The sequence below is a fragment of the Streptopelia decaocto genome (genome assembly GCF_964273445.1).
Source record: "Streptopelia decaocto genome assembly, chromosome: 1".
NCBI classification, from domain to species: domain Eukaryota; kingdom Metazoa; phylum Chordata; class Aves; order Columbiformes; family Columbidae; genus Streptopelia; species Streptopelia decaocto.
In genome coordinates, this window is record NC_138663.1 from 189,847,973 (window position 1) to 189,863,483 (window position 15,511).

Genomic DNA, 15,511 nt, shown 5'->3' on the forward strand with positions numbered 1-15,511 from the left:
TAGTTCTTCAATAATGTTAGAAGAGTTTAAGCAACTAAAATAAGTGCTATTCAAATTATAGTTCAATACAACTGTCCAAGTTATAGTAGTTAAAACATACCGAGGAAAATCTGTCCCAACACCTAGTAATTTCTAGGTATTACATTTATATCTGAATGCTTAAAATTTACCTATTTTTAGCTGAAGTAGTAGCTTTAGAACCAGAGAGAACTCTTATGTAGTGAGCAGAAGGTCTGCAAAGAGACTCTCCTAACCACCCACACGCTTGCTCCTGAGGAGTCAAGGAGTTGGTGGCAAGTCTTCCTAATATGAGATGCAGAAATACATATCAAGGATGACTTAATACAAGAGAAACATCACTTTCTGGACTCATATCTTTTCACTCTGGTTACCCAGAGGGGTAACTACGTTCGCCTGCCTCTGGCTGCATGGCTGAGCAGAGCTTTCCCTGCAGCCACATGTCCCAGGCGCTGAGGGACAGAGTAATGAAAACATTTCCAAGTCTCTTAATGTCCCTGCTGTTTCCATATCAAGTATGATTAAGTAGCGTGACTTAAACATGGATACGAAACATGGCAGAAGTTAAAAAGCACAGTACTCTTGTAGCTAATGAAGACAGAAACAGGACATGGAAAACGAGACAAATAAGGACAACAAAGTGCTGGAGAAGGAAATGGGACTGGCATTCCTATGGAACCAGGGATTCCTGAGTATCAGCATTCCTTCGTACTTTAGCAAAGTAAAACGAGCAAACCCACTCCATCCTGGTGGGAACCAATTTGCTTCCACCACCAAGTAGTCAATTTGAGCAGCTGAGGACACTACTATAGTACTAAACAGAGGAAACTTGGTGATGTGGATTCTATACAGAGACATCTGTCACCTAGCGTAATAGCATTTTTGTTATTTTTTTCCCTTCCAAAAGACTTAGAAATATGTACATATTTGTACCAGCCATAAGATGATCTTTCTTGTTCCTGCAGTCCTCTACACTTAACACCTTTCAACTTTTAATAATTCCTAAATATGTCTACTAAATAAATTTGCTATCAAACAACCCTGACCAATACACACAAAACTTAAAACTTCTGGCAAGACCCTGTGAAAAACTAGTCTTCCTTTACAAAGATGTTTTCATAATACAGACTGCATTAGATTTTAAAAATGCTTAAGAAAGATTCTACATTAACACTAGCCACAAAATTCTAATTCCAGGCTTCTGTGGGGTTTTTGAGCATTTGACTTGCAACATTAATTTTTGTTTGTTTTGCCAAGTACATCTAATAGAAAAACTGGCAGACATGATACAACACACCAATTCAGCCTCAAACACACCCAATTCAAATTACATGCTTAACTTGTTTTAGTTGCAGAAGTGGCTTGGATTCATTCCACTAATTTTATTAACTTGACCTTCAAGCGATTCAGTTAGTCTGATAGAATAAAGATATCTGTACTCTGCAAGACAATTCAGATTTTGAGCAAGGTGAATTGCTCTCTGGAGGCACCTCACTACTGACTGGCAGCTGAAACCCTGCAATAAAATGTTATTACAATGGCCCATGGTTTATGTTTTGTAAGTGCACAAAGATAGGTAGATTTTTTTTCCTGAGTCAAATAAGACAGGGGAATAGACCAAGAAGACTTAAGGGAGTCAGATTCCTATTTTGGAAGGGATCAAACTACCATCCACTGACACACTACCCACACAGATAGGGAACACAACTTCCCAGAAGCTGAGGTGAACCATCTCTTCTATAAGGAAGAAATCCACATATGCCTATTAAACCCTAAGTCTGCTTCTGAAAATGTCAACAGATTCAGCTCTTCCTGCTTCCAGACAGAGAAAGGTTAAAGGAGGCACAGAACAATTACTAGACCTCCCTGGAGAAGGGACTCCGGAAATTAATGCTGTATTCCTATAGTAGGCTGCCTAGTACAAGGTACAGACCAAACCCAGCCACGATCATTTCCCTGCTTATACTCCATATGAGCTTTTCAGGTATTTATGGGTCACACCAGTTCCTTTTGCCACAGACCTGCCAAAAGACTTTTACTACAGTAACTATCAACAGTGATTCCTAAGTCATACTAAGTTGATTTTCATTGTTAAGGAAAAGCTTTACAGCTTTTAAGTACAGGCTGCCTTTTGTTCAAAAATGTACCTTACATACAACTAATAACCATTTAATTAGCAATACAATTCATAACTGCAACCTGTAATAACATGTTGTCTTATCTCCTGAAAGCTTTGCTAGTAGAAATTTTATCATCTAGTTCGTTAACAGAAATATTAAATAGCATTAGACTAAAAAGCAGCCCCTAGAAGATAAATTCAGAAACAGTCCTCTTCACTAGTATCTCCCTGTTACAAAATGTATTTAAAATATGTCAGGGAGCAATCTGAAGTTTAATTGAATAGGTACCCTTTCCCTTCTGCATATATATATTTTTAATATTAAAAAGTATGTGCTACTATGCCAAGTGCCCTGGAGATACCTCAGCATTTTATACACTTGGGTTTATCTTTCAGATGTGTAAGCTAGTCAAATCTTACTTTTTACAAGATCCATTTCCCATAAACTCTTTGAAAGTGACATTTCTGTTTATCCAGTTCCACTGCTTTGCTTGGATCAATATCATCTCATCCATTCTACAATTCTGTGGGTTCACCTATCCTTTTAAGTTCTGGAATTGCACTTAGAAGTCCCTCCAAGTTCGTAGATTTTATTATTTATTTTTGTAAAGCCAATATTAATATTTCAGATGCCTCTTCAACTAGTTTCTTTAAATTGGGAGATGTGTATGTGGAAGTTATTTTGGTTTGCTGAGTTACAAATATTTACTTTGAGCAAATGTAACCTTATAGCCCTTGTTAAATCAATAAAACCAGTTTTCTCATTTTTTTAATGGAGAGGACTCACCTCCATTTTATTCCAAATACAGAAATATTTATTAAGCCTTTTTACTGCTTTCTACACTACCATTTACCATTTTCCCATCTGTATCTCATGCCTGACTGACACAACACTGAAGGACTCAGGTGTGAGAAATTATGTGCTGGAATTTATAAGATTTAACACCTTGGTTTTAATGTAAACAGCAACTCATATTTCATTTAATTCTTTTTAGCTTCCCTTATTGTGCCTTCATTTAACTCTGAAATGATCATATAAAGTCATGTGTTTAACAAAGATTGTAAAGAACAATTGCATTCCTTTTGCACAGCCTCTTGCTGTTCAGTCCAACTCCTTCCTATCTATATTAACAATGGGAAATGGCCAGAAAGTGACAAATGCTAACACAAATACCTTCCTCCACTGAAGACAGCAACAAGGAAATGCATATTAGCTGGGCAGCAGACCAAGAGATAACCTACATTTTTAACAGTCACAGGAGTCTCAGAGGAATTCAGGAACTGGGTCATGGATCAAGAGGAAAAAGGACAAGCAGCAGCTGTTATTTTGTAATTTTATCTGGCTAGGACAAACAAAGGTAGAGGATGATAAATGACTCCTGAATTTCAAGGAATGAACTCAGTCCAGAATCTTTGAATGAACAAAATGGACAGTGAAAGCCGAGCCCTTCTAGAGGAAGTGACAAAAAAAGGCAATACAATATTTTCTAACTCCAGTTTAGATCTTCTAAACTATATATTTAAGTGTATTTCTTTTCTGGATTAGCAGTTATTCCTGAACAATTTGGATGTTAACAATGTATTAAAAAAGCAAAACCATCCCCCCTAAACAAATATAGGCATTAACAAGCAAGTTAGTTGCCAAGTGTTGGGCTGCCACAATGGTAAATGCTTTTGACAGACTCATGTACCTGCAAGTATTTTTAGACTTGTACCTCCAAGTACATGAAATGTTTTGCTTTAAAATTACTTGAATGTCACAGTATCTCAGGAGGATCCCTATCCCAGATGCAATTAAAATAAATTTAAAGTAGTATTTAGATTTTAAAAAATCTCATTACAGTTTTAGACACTGAATCCCTTGCTTGCATGTATTCCTATCTTCTCTCAGCTGTCTTCCACAAAATTATTACCAAAAGCCCATTGATCTGTAGCTTAGGGTGAGCACAGAATCCTTTGATGTACTACTCAAAGTACACTGAAAATGGCTTTACTGTATCATTCAAAAAAAAAAAAGTTGCTATGTTTTAGGACATGGTCTCCAATAAACTACTTTCTGCCTGGCCAAGGTTCAAACATTTCATTTATTACTGGAAGACACTGAATAAGCAGATTTCTCACAGTGAATAAGCTCAATTAATGAAAATAAATTAAATCTAACTCCCTGCTGTAGTCTTTCACTCCCAGTATGGACAGGGTATGTGATGACTGCTGAAGCAACGTACTCTACCCTGAGTGGAAGAGGCCTCCTGCACTCAGTGATGTTCCAGGTCACTGTGGAATAGTTTGTTAAGTCTAAAGGGATTCTTCTTAATTCAGGAACTATGCAGAGTCTACACTTTAGAGAATGTCAGGAGAGCACAGAAAAACTAGGAGCCTAAAATAAAGGTACACTAGAACCTTTTAGGACTGAGGAAAAGGCCTTAGTGCAGTCACTTAGAAGATCTTACTCCTCTGTGAACAGGTATTCAATACTTATTTTTGTTAAAATAACAAAAGAGAAAGCAGAGCAAGAACTGTTACTGGACCATGACTTTTTGATCTCTAACACTAGATTTTTCTTCTCCTTCCTTTGATAAATTTGTATTTCCAACCACTTCTGACATAAGTTCATTGAATACTAATAATTCATCCTGTTTGTTGAGTTAGCTAAAATTTCAGAAGCAAAAGAAAGCAAAATGAGCATTCTCCTTTCTAAATTACAAGCAAATTTCAATAATGCATAGCAGAACCAAGATCAAATTAGGAATGAAAAAAACACAGTTATTTAGAGACACACATACTGGACTATAGTTTAATTAAAATACTTGTCTTCCAAAAGGAATCACACTGGTTTTCAGTATTCCCTATGTCAAGTCACCAACCTAACTATGGTCTGTTGCCTTACCTGAAATTGAGCCATTAATGCCAGTGGATTATTTTGACTGTTGTCAAATGTCAAAACATCAAAGATCCCAACACAATTAACTCGTAACCTTTAGGAATGAGAAAAGAAAGAAGTGTCATTAAATTTTGTTGGCTACTCGATTTTTCCTGTAGCATTCATAGAATACTTTGATATGGTAAATGTCATCAGTACTCACTAAATTACTATGAAGCAGAAAATACTAGTTTTACTGTTTGATAAAATAGTAAACAGTCTTCAGTTTACAAATAAATCAACAAATTTCTAGATTGCTAGTAGTGGATCTGAACAGTACTTTGAGAATAACACATAAGTTTTCCCAAAATATGGTTATAGAAGTTTAAAAAAAATTACAAGTTTTAGCACATTGCCTCATGCCTGTTAAAAGTAACACCTAGTCAGACTTTGCTACTTCCCTAAGAGGTGCATGGTCAGCAGCTACCCCGAACACAGATCACAACAACAGAGTGAGAACTAACACTTCCATCACCTTGTTTTGCCCGTTACTAGAATCTTTGTTGGATCCATGACTCGGCATGCCAGCCCTGCTGTGTGAATGGTCCGTAACGCAGAACTGAGCTGCACGATATATGCCCATATCAAGGACTCTGGAAGCAATCCAGCATGCTGCCGTGGTAGAGGTCCATCATGCTGACCTAGAAGCAAAACATTGCAAGCATCAATAGAAGGCTACTAATCAAAATTCAAATTAGAATATTTTGAATTATATAATTAACTTACACATACATTTCATTCAACTCTTCACAGTCCCCAAGAGACATACCTATCATACTTTAATAGTTGGTTGGTTTGGGGCTGAGGTTTTTCTTGTTTGGTTTAGGCTGGGTTTTTTTTGAAGGATACCATGGTTTAAAATGTTGACAATTCATTAGGTGGTATTATTTTCCCCCTCATATTCAGGAAAACCATGCTGATTTTAAAGTTTAGGATGAATAATCATTATGAAAAGAGCACTAAGAAATTGCTGAAAGTACGTGGTACATCTAAATATGCCGGTATTCTGAAACAATAAGCATGTACCACAACAGCTGCAACAAATCTCATTTTACCCCATTTATTGTAGGAAGGCTTAAAAATTACACATTCTCTATCATCTGATAAGACAAAGAAAAAAGTAATAAGCTAGTTTCAAATTACATGGGCAAATCAGACTGGAAGATTTGGTGGCTCAACATCACTGGACCCAACTTCATGTATGTTCTGCTGTGACCCAGCTCCCTGACAAGTCATCACTGCATGAGCCCTATTCAATGGGCCATATGAAAGCAATGCACCCCTCCCCTTCTACATGAATTTATAGTCCTCGTGTCAAAAACAAAACTAATTCTTTGCAGACACACACCCAAATTCTATGTTAAACTGTTTCTGAGTAACACTGAGCCACAGATGGAAACAGATATAGATAACAAACGTTATTTTTAGTAAGATGCGTATAATACAAAGAAATTGTTACTGTTACCATGGCATGAAGCTGAGGTAAGAGAAGAAAATACATCCAAAGTATGACACAGTGCATCTTAATTTTACAAAATAGGATAAGCATTTTTGAGGTTGCCTCACTACTAGTTTTGCGACCAACAAAATCATCAGTATTCAGTAAAATCACGTAAGCATCCAGTTCAGTTATAAACTGACTGCACTCCTCTCTTCCAAACATTTGTTTCTTGGGGGTTTTGAGTTTGTTTTGTTTGTTTGTTTTTTTCCTCTCCCTATGGGAGCATATAAACATCTATGCACTTGCTCAAAATAAGTTTGTGTGTCCTCACATGTGTACACACACACACACACACCTGTGTGTGTGTATATATACATATATATATGTTAAAACATGAAACATTACTGAAAAATTTTTACTTAGAAATTTTACTGATTTTGGTGTGATGGGTTGGGAGTGTTCCTAGCTTTCATTTCTGAGCTTTTCTTTGTTTTTAAACTTTAGATCATTTTTGAAGTTCAAGGTGCTTTGGTTTAGATTATAAAGATCAGGACTGACTTCTTTAAATAGCAATAAGCCTGGCATGTCTATTGAAGGCTGAATATAATGAGATATTCTTTTTTTCTGGCCTCTTGATGAATCATTATGCAAATCGCTTCCCACAAACCAGCATACCAGAAGCCTCATGTAGCAAACTTTTTTCCCCTCGTAATTTTTGTCATTCTGAAGGAGAGAGAATCATGATACAAAAACAATTGAGGAGATATAGCCTCCTTTATTAGTTGAGGCTCTTTCTCTAGTTACTACTTGCTATGGAATATACTCTACATTTAGTAAACAGCAACATGTGTGATATGTTTAACAGGAATACGTATGGACACTGCAAGGAGTTATTTTTGTATGAAAAAAGTATGTCCAGAACAGAAACGTTGCTATAATATCCCAAAGGCAGAGAAAAGAGAAAACCCGGGTGTTATGTTTCTGCATGCAACTTAAAAACAACAGCACTTGGCCTTTGATTTCCAGATAAAAGCAAGGTAACCAAGAGAGTATCCAGCATACGTTGAAAAGCTGAAAGATCAGAGTTCAACACAGCTTCTCCCCTCTATCAGAAAAATCTCCATCAAGCAATAACATTATTTTACCACTAGAAAGACTTGCTTGAGGCTACAGGCAAATCTACACTGCTGCAGCCAGACTGGCTGGTTGCACCCCACATTCCCATACACTACAGGTACAAGCTGAAACACTGGAGAAATCAGTTTTGAAATGCTGTCTTACACACACACATATATATGTTTAAAACAAGTAAGATTAAAAGCAGCCCAGTTTGCTGCAGTGATGACTATAAAGTATGTGCTCTGTTGGCCCGTCAGGCCTGCCACAGATGGCATTCGAGCAAGGACATGAGACCCAAAAACTCATTCTTTAGGCAAAATACACAGTGGAAAGCTTTTGAAACAGTGCTGAACACAGTGGAAAACAACACAATATAAGAAAATGCCACAAAAATGATCAAAATTAAAAGTGGTATTTTAGAGGTTTCAGGGTTGATTTGAAAAAGGGCTTCCCACCACAGGCTGGATCCACAGCTGCAACATACAAAATTTCAGATTATGTTCTTCCCACCTACTGCAGAGCAGATTCACCTCTCCCACTACCTTCCTCTCTCTAAGGTGCAGAACGCAGATACTAATGGAGAAGATTAAAACTTAAAGAACTGCCATTCCAAAAACATGGGTTATCCATTACTCCTCTTTGCTGTATTAAGATAAACTCATTGTCAGCATTATTTATTTGTTTTTAAGTTCTGTGGTATGATGTTCTCAACTTAGCAAGAAAGGTCCCCTTTGCACTAGTGTGCATGTGTATAATACTTTTTTGTTTGTTTAAAATGCATTCAAATGAAATTCAGTTCCTCAGAGCAAAGAACGCCAGGGATAGTCCCAGGGTGGGAAGGAAGAGCTGGGACCACCAGCAATAGGACCTGTTTTACATCACCAGAAACACTGTCAGGAAGCATGCTAACAAACCACAATTCTCAGACAGTTTTAGGGGCAGGGAAAAAAAAATATAAAGAAAAAAAAAAAAAGCCCAGTGAAAGATTTAGCTGCTCACAAACTGAACCTCTCAGGCCTGTAAATAAGTCTTTTACCTTGAGAAGTGTGAATTGTTCACTGTTTGCTCAGTGTTCCCAAGTTACAGTACTGCAAGTAAGATAAATGCCATAGCCTTCCTTTCTCTCCTTTCTCCAGGGAAACATGAGTTTCAGTTGTACATTTCCCAATTTTCAATATACAAAAAGGTTCTGAACTACTAGTGCAGCACTACATTTTGTAAAAATCTAAATATATTGAAAGCCTGAATTGACTTTGAAAAAGTTGTAGCTTCCGGCAAAGGTATGTTAGGATAATTATTATTAGTCAAATATTTTGTCCTCAACAACATCACATTGACTTTCAATATTTGTAGATTCTTTCCCTTCATCACAGTCTAAGTACACAACTTATTTGTTTTTCAATTGAAGAAGTAGTTTATGAATGAACATTCAGCAACTGTGGATGCAAAAACTGTAAAGTTAGAAGCAAAGTCCATTTTCATGCATTACATACTACTACTACTGTGTCCAAAAGAAAAAAAGGGTCCAGCAAACTTGCTTTTCTTCATTAGAAAGTATTTGTTTGCTGAAAAGCTGAATCTGTGGTGCCGAAAACTACTATTAACAGCATGTACACCAATGTTTAATCCTCAGGGCGTTTTTAATAAACAGACCAAAGGACATCAAAGGCATGCTTATCTCTGCCAACCACAAAAATTCATCAGGACAAAGAAAAAGCCTTACTGGCAGAAGTGGGTAGCTATTGTTAACTTGCCAGGATTTTCTACCTGACAGTTTTAAAATATATAAATTCTGAACGTAGTTTACCCATTTAATTATTGGACTGCTAAGAACATTTCAGTATGTTTGGGTTAACTTGCTAATTTAAAGAGAACATCACTTCTGCAGAGATAAATGTACTAACATGTATTCAAATCTGAAGTGGAGAAATATCAGAAAGGTGGAAGAAAGCCAACAAGTTCTAGAACGATAGATTTAACGTTTAGACACTTTCAACAGAAATAAAAGTGTTTTGAAACAATATGAGGAATGATAATCAAACAAAAAGGAACTTCTCAAATCAGTGTACTCTGAGTAATAATTAACTGAAAAGTCAAGCTCCTGATTTTAAAACTTGTGAATATTTAGGAAAATACAACATAACATTGGATTATCACACTGTACCACCTAAAGAGGAAACTTCATCTAATAAAGAACACAGGCAATAAATTCTATAGAATTCAGAAGTAACAAAAATACTAGTTTACAGTATAAAAAATAAGCTGCTATTTTTTCCCCGCACCAAATCCCTTCCAAATTAGTTCTGTATCAGAGTCTGTAAATGGCATGGAAAAAAAAAAAAGAAAAAAGAAAAAGACTGACCATACTGACACCAGTGACATGCAAGACAGCTATGTAAACCATCAACCTCATCTTTTAACTGTCAAAGTCTCATGTTGCCAACTGGAGTGTTCAACATAAATAAGGTTGCATACCTGAAATCAAATTCTCTGAGTTCACTGATCAGGTTGACAGTGTTGTGCCTCCTAAAACCTTTAAAAGCAATTGCACTAATCTGGGCCTCATGCTGCAGAGTACCCAACTTCCATCCATTCCCCTGCTTCTCTTGGGAGTCTCCTCTAGGCAGGCAGACGGCCAAGAAACTCTGTGAGGGGACGGAGAAAGGATCCGTGAAGGCAGGCAATTCTGAGAAATCAAGTTATAGGTATGCAATCTTATTTTTCTCTTAAATTGCTCCTTCTACTGAGGACCAGCCGAGAAAGCAGCAGTTACCAAAAAAGAAAGGCCAGAGCAAAGATGTGCAGAAAGATTTGGCAAAACTGGGGAATATCAAGTGACTTTTTTCTAATTTATCTAATAAAAAGACTGGAAAAGCAGGTAAAGAGAAGTGTTCCAGGCAGGAGAGAGTTATTTTCCTTACATATTCCTGTAAACTCTGCTGCAACAGCTCCTTTTAATTAAATAATACTTTGGTTTGGCATAACAGAAATTGACGTCTTATTTCCGGTTTCAAAGACCGCCCCTGCCTACACAACTAAGTTGTAGTAGGTGAAATAAATCCTCCAGATAGCCCACTAGCCTGTTTCAAAGACACGCTAAAATCAGAACAGCAGCTTACAATAGATACCCGAGTGTATGAACATAAATAACTAGAATACTCTTCTAGCCTCCAATGATTTGCAGGTCAGAGAACTCCTGAGCTAGACATAGTGTCTTTGCAGTTAACAGTCCTCAAGTATTTTCTCCCCCATGAGTAAGCTCACTTTCCCCCTGAACCCAGGCAAATGTTCACAATGATCTGTGACAAAGTTCCAAGGCTTAATTATCTTTACACAGGTTTTGAATTAGCTACCTGGCTAGTTTAATTTGTCAGTCCCTACTTCTAGGCTGGAAAAAATAGCAAACTACTGTTGCTTATTAATTTTTTGCTTTAGCCTTGATGATTTTTCAGATATCTACTATATTCCAGTAATTTTTAACCCCACCATATTCCATGTGTATCTTCAAGAGCATGAAAAGTACTATTCCACTTCAATGTTCTTCCTACAGAAACTGTTCTGTGACTTTGATTATCTCTGTCACCTCTTCGACTTCTTTGCTGGTCTTCTACACTCTTCAAATTGTGTAAGAAGGACCACAACTACAGATCTGAGTGTATGATGCACCCATATCTTGAACATAATGTCTTCTGTTTCATTGTTTACTCTCTTGATAATCTGCACCAATCCATTTCCTATTCCTGCTATTCAGCAAGAGGATGATATTTTCCTTAATTTACTTCACTATAGCCCCAGATCTATTATTATTGAGCGGTAACAGCCATGACAAAGGCAATCATTTTATGTTTATAGTTTTGTTTTCCCCTCAATTACATCAGTTTACATTACATCACCCGCTAGATTACTGCCAAGAGTCTTGTAAGATCCTTCTGCAATCCATCACAATTGGCCTTTGTTTTTAACAAATCAAATAATTTGGTATTATCAGCAACCTTTGACGGACCATTCTTTATCTTCAGTGCAAATAAGTGAGTGTGTTAAGAAATACAACTCCCAGCACATATTCTTGTGAGACTCCATCAGTTATCTCCCTTCACTGTAAAAATCAACTCTTCACTCTTACCCTGTCTCTTATCTTCTGACCAGTTAATAACCTGGATTTTTTTCTTTTGTCTCATGGTCACTTAGTTTCTTTTAGAGACTCTGATGAACTTAATTGAAAAACCAAGATCTTATCTATTGGATCTTCCTTCAAAGGACTTTAATAGATTAATGAGACATGACTGCCCTTTATAGGAGCAAAATTTTAATTCATTTCCAGTGTGACAAAAGAATATCCCCCCAAGAATTTTAGAGTAACTTCTGTTTTACCTAGAACAGACATCATTCTTCTGTAATACTCTACAGAGGTATAAAAACGTTACAAGGACTTATTTACATGGAAATTGAAACCATGGGTGGGAGACACTGGGAAGTCAAGTTCTGCATGTAACAATCATTAACCTGGTAGTAGGTGTTCCAGACATGTCCTACCAAATCAGTTTCACATCAGGCTCAATGAATTTGTAATTGCATTCTTTGACTTGCCATGGGATACGAGAAGTCAAATTAGGTTTCTCTGTCTGAGATACTACCAAAACCAATGGTGGAAATCAAGTTCCAAGCTCACTTATACCGGTCAGCTCAGAGCAAAGCCAGTGGGAATTATTCAGTATATAAGGGATCTACAAACCCTTGGAATGTATTCACTCATCACCAATCCATTATACTCTGATCTATCAGATAGCCAAGTAAAGTTTTCTACGTCAACTTTTGAAACAGATGGAATTCACAGCAAAAGGCTCCGTTTCAAAAGGCACAAGAAAGAAGAAACATTAGTTTCTAATTTTCTTCATACACTTGCAGCCTAAAGACACTTAGGGAACACCTATTAAATAAACAAGGCCAGGTCACAGTCTTCTGGTTGTCACTGCTGCTGGATCTAATTTCTGGGTTGGTCCTGCATCGAGCAGGAAACTGAGCCAAGAGCTCCAAGGGTACCTTCCTACCCAAAGTCCTGTGATTCCATTCAGCAATGAGCACACCTGTTTCTCAGCTCTACTCATAGCTTTGGCCTATTGTGTTCCACACTACACCTGGATGCAGTTTGTGGGACTGCATGGGTCACAAACTGGTCCTAACAGACACTATGATTGGCAGCACAGTGGTTTGGTGTGGAAGAAGCTTTAGCCTTTAGTCTGCTGGGCAACTTGCTGAGCCACAGACAGATTGTATTTACAAATGTATAATGGATGTAACTTTAATGACTCCTTTGACATCATAGTATAAACCTGAAAAAAATCAAACCTATGATGTGAAGTTTGTGTCTGAAAAGAATATGTTACAAGGATTTTTCAATCCATTTCTTGTTTTAACTAGTACTTCACATTTCAAAGCATTAAATAAAACTCTAATTGGTCTTCATAATGCTTTATATGGAAAAAACATTTGTAAATTGACATAGCACGTGCCTTCTATGACTTTTGAACACATCTCCAGTGTCAAGTATCACCCAGTGACAGACCTGTAACCTCAGAGTTCTTGGCTTTCAGTCCTGTTCAAACTTATTTCCCTGTCAAAGAACTGTAATACCCCTTACAAAACATGAGTTTTGCAAAGTAGTTATAAGTCAAATATGACCAGAAAAGTAAATTGCTTATTGTTAGACTTTCACCTTAACTTTTAACTCCAGTTACACTTTTCTTTCAAAAATAACTACATGCAGAAATTTTACAAGTAGAAAGTGAAGAAAATTCTCTAGTCCAAATCCTCACGCAATATGACAGAACTGATTAGCTAAAAAATTAAGTTAAACAACTATTTCTGACCAGCTACTTACTGCTTAAGTATTGGAAATAGCTTACAGAAGTATTGTATGTGTTTTCCTTACCCCATTTTCGTTTTGTGAAATAGGCATCAGCACTAGGGTCATTGAAGTGTCTGCTCATCATAGTCTCTCCTCCAGCATGAAAGTCATATGCAAACACAAGAGCTTAAAAACAGAAACATGTGACAATTACTAACTCAAGCATATTTAGAAAAAAAGTCAACACATCAGATGGAAAAAAAGAAAGCAAGCAAAAAACCCCAACTTACAATGTTCTCCAAATGCTTTAGTGGTAAATACTTCACGCAAGGTTACTATATTTGAGTGCTGAATTTTTTTCCACATGTCAACCAATACCATGCACTTTGTGTTAACAAGACGAAAACCTAGGGGAAAAAAAACACAAACAAAAACAATGGTTTAAAATGTAATGTTTTCAGGGAAAGTTTTTTTATTTTAACATTTCTTCTAAAACTACTGAAATGCAACCAGATGTTAAAATATGACTAGCATACATAGGAATGCTAATCCTAATGAGACGACTCAATTTTTCTCACCATGTATCCTCCGAAGGCAATATGGCAGGTCATCTTTACTATTTACAGCTTTATAGCATGATGTAATGTACCCAAAGTTGCTTGTTTTCTGTATCCGATTGGGTGGTGGCAGTGGTTCTAAGGGAAAGAGACTGTGGTAGCTGTCCACTTCCGCAGGAACTGCTAAAATCGGTTTATACACAGAAACACATTAGGTGTCAGTTGACTTTGAGGAAGTTACTACAGTAGCAGAGTAGATTAAAATGACTACCATTAATATGTAAGTTCTTTGCACCACCTTTTAGGTGCATGTAAGGTTAAAATATGCTATTTTTGCTTTAATACCAACATATAGGTTCCTTGCAAGAGATTTCTGTCTTCAGAAAAACAGCTACATCTAGTTAAAAACAAAACAAACACAGAATAGAAGAACAGTTCCATCTGCCATTTTCTCATTTGCCTTAAAAAGTCACCTTTCTGAATTACCTTTCTTTGTTGGTTTTTTTCCTGCACAGATTCATAAAGAAGGACTGAGTTCCATAAAGATCGTAAGAACCCTGTTTTCATCACAAAGAGGCAAATTTGAATCTTATGTGTTGTAACACAATGGTTTTGAAAACAGATAGAGTGGTGCTGAAAGCTTACAAATCAGATCAAAAGATTACACTTGCAAGAAGAGATACACTTGTACAGCATTTGGATTAGTAAACTAAACCACATTTTTTACTGTATAATTATAACATTAAACACACATTTGAGAAGTAAGGATACTGCAAGCAAAAAAAGCAATGTTTAAAACAATCTGCATACAAACTGCAAATTCTCCAAAACCCAAATTACAATGAATAGAACATGCTTCTCCTACCTGACAACTAGTACAACACTTTCTCTGATATACCAGCAAATTCACTTTAAAACAAACTAGTTTGTTTATATACAGCCTTCAAGAACATATGCATCCTTTAAAGGAATACCTAATATGTACAAAGTAATACAATACTGTTTTCCACAATTCTTTGTTGCCTCAATGATTTTTCCTTTCTCAGCAATTTTAAGTATTCCTAACTATTCGGGAGTTTCAAAACAGAAAAAAGACAGAAAAAAAAAAAACCCACAGAAGAAACAAATGTCATGTTCCTGAAAATACTTCGATTGCTGTTATCCACAGCTTAGACTGATGATTCGTGAAAATTTAAAAACATGAAAAATTTCACAAAAAATTACAAACAGGTGGTGTTTTTTGCAAGATGATGTTAATATTCTTGAATATGTATGGTTGCAGAACAATATGATCACAGTTTAGTTTATAAGAAACACGCACTTACCAGGAATATCAGTCTGATCAATCTGGGCCATGGTTATTAAGTGTCTGTTGATCAGTTCCTACAGAACAAATTAAGTCCAGTTTTTGATCATTATAATTCAGCTTATGACCTTCAATAAGTAACAGTACACTGTCTTTGAAGTACCAGCTACTTGTAGTAAAACAGTG

The 15,511-nt window shown here is 36.5% G+C and overlaps 1 protein-coding gene across 8 annotated transcripts in view; it reads right to left on the minus strand.

Moving 5' to 3' along the window:
* Positions 1 to 15,511, minus strand: part of PAN3 (poly(A) specific ribonuclease subunit PAN3) — a 103,251-nt gene that overhangs the window by 31,723 nt on the left and 56,017 nt on the right. For 7 of the 8 annotated variants that reach the window (XM_082043213.1, XM_082043216.1, XM_082043215.1 and 4 more), the window contains 6 exons: positions 15,345 to 15,402; positions 14,041 to 14,202; positions 13,753 to 13,869; positions 13,547 to 13,648; positions 5,533 to 5,698; positions 5,025 to 5,112 (listed from right to left, as the gene is read on the minus strand). In XM_082043213.1, the coding sequence (XP_081899339.1) occupies positions 5,025 to 5,112; positions 5,533 to 5,698; positions 13,547 to 13,648; positions 13,753 to 13,869; positions 14,041 to 14,202; positions 15,345 to 15,402 (693 nt within the window). The remainder of the gene's footprint in view (positions 1 to 5,024; positions 5,113 to 5,532; positions 5,699 to 13,546; positions 13,649 to 13,752; positions 13,870 to 14,040; positions 14,203 to 15,344; positions 15,403 to 15,511) is intronic. The other variant, XM_082043212.1, reaches the window with a different exon arrangement.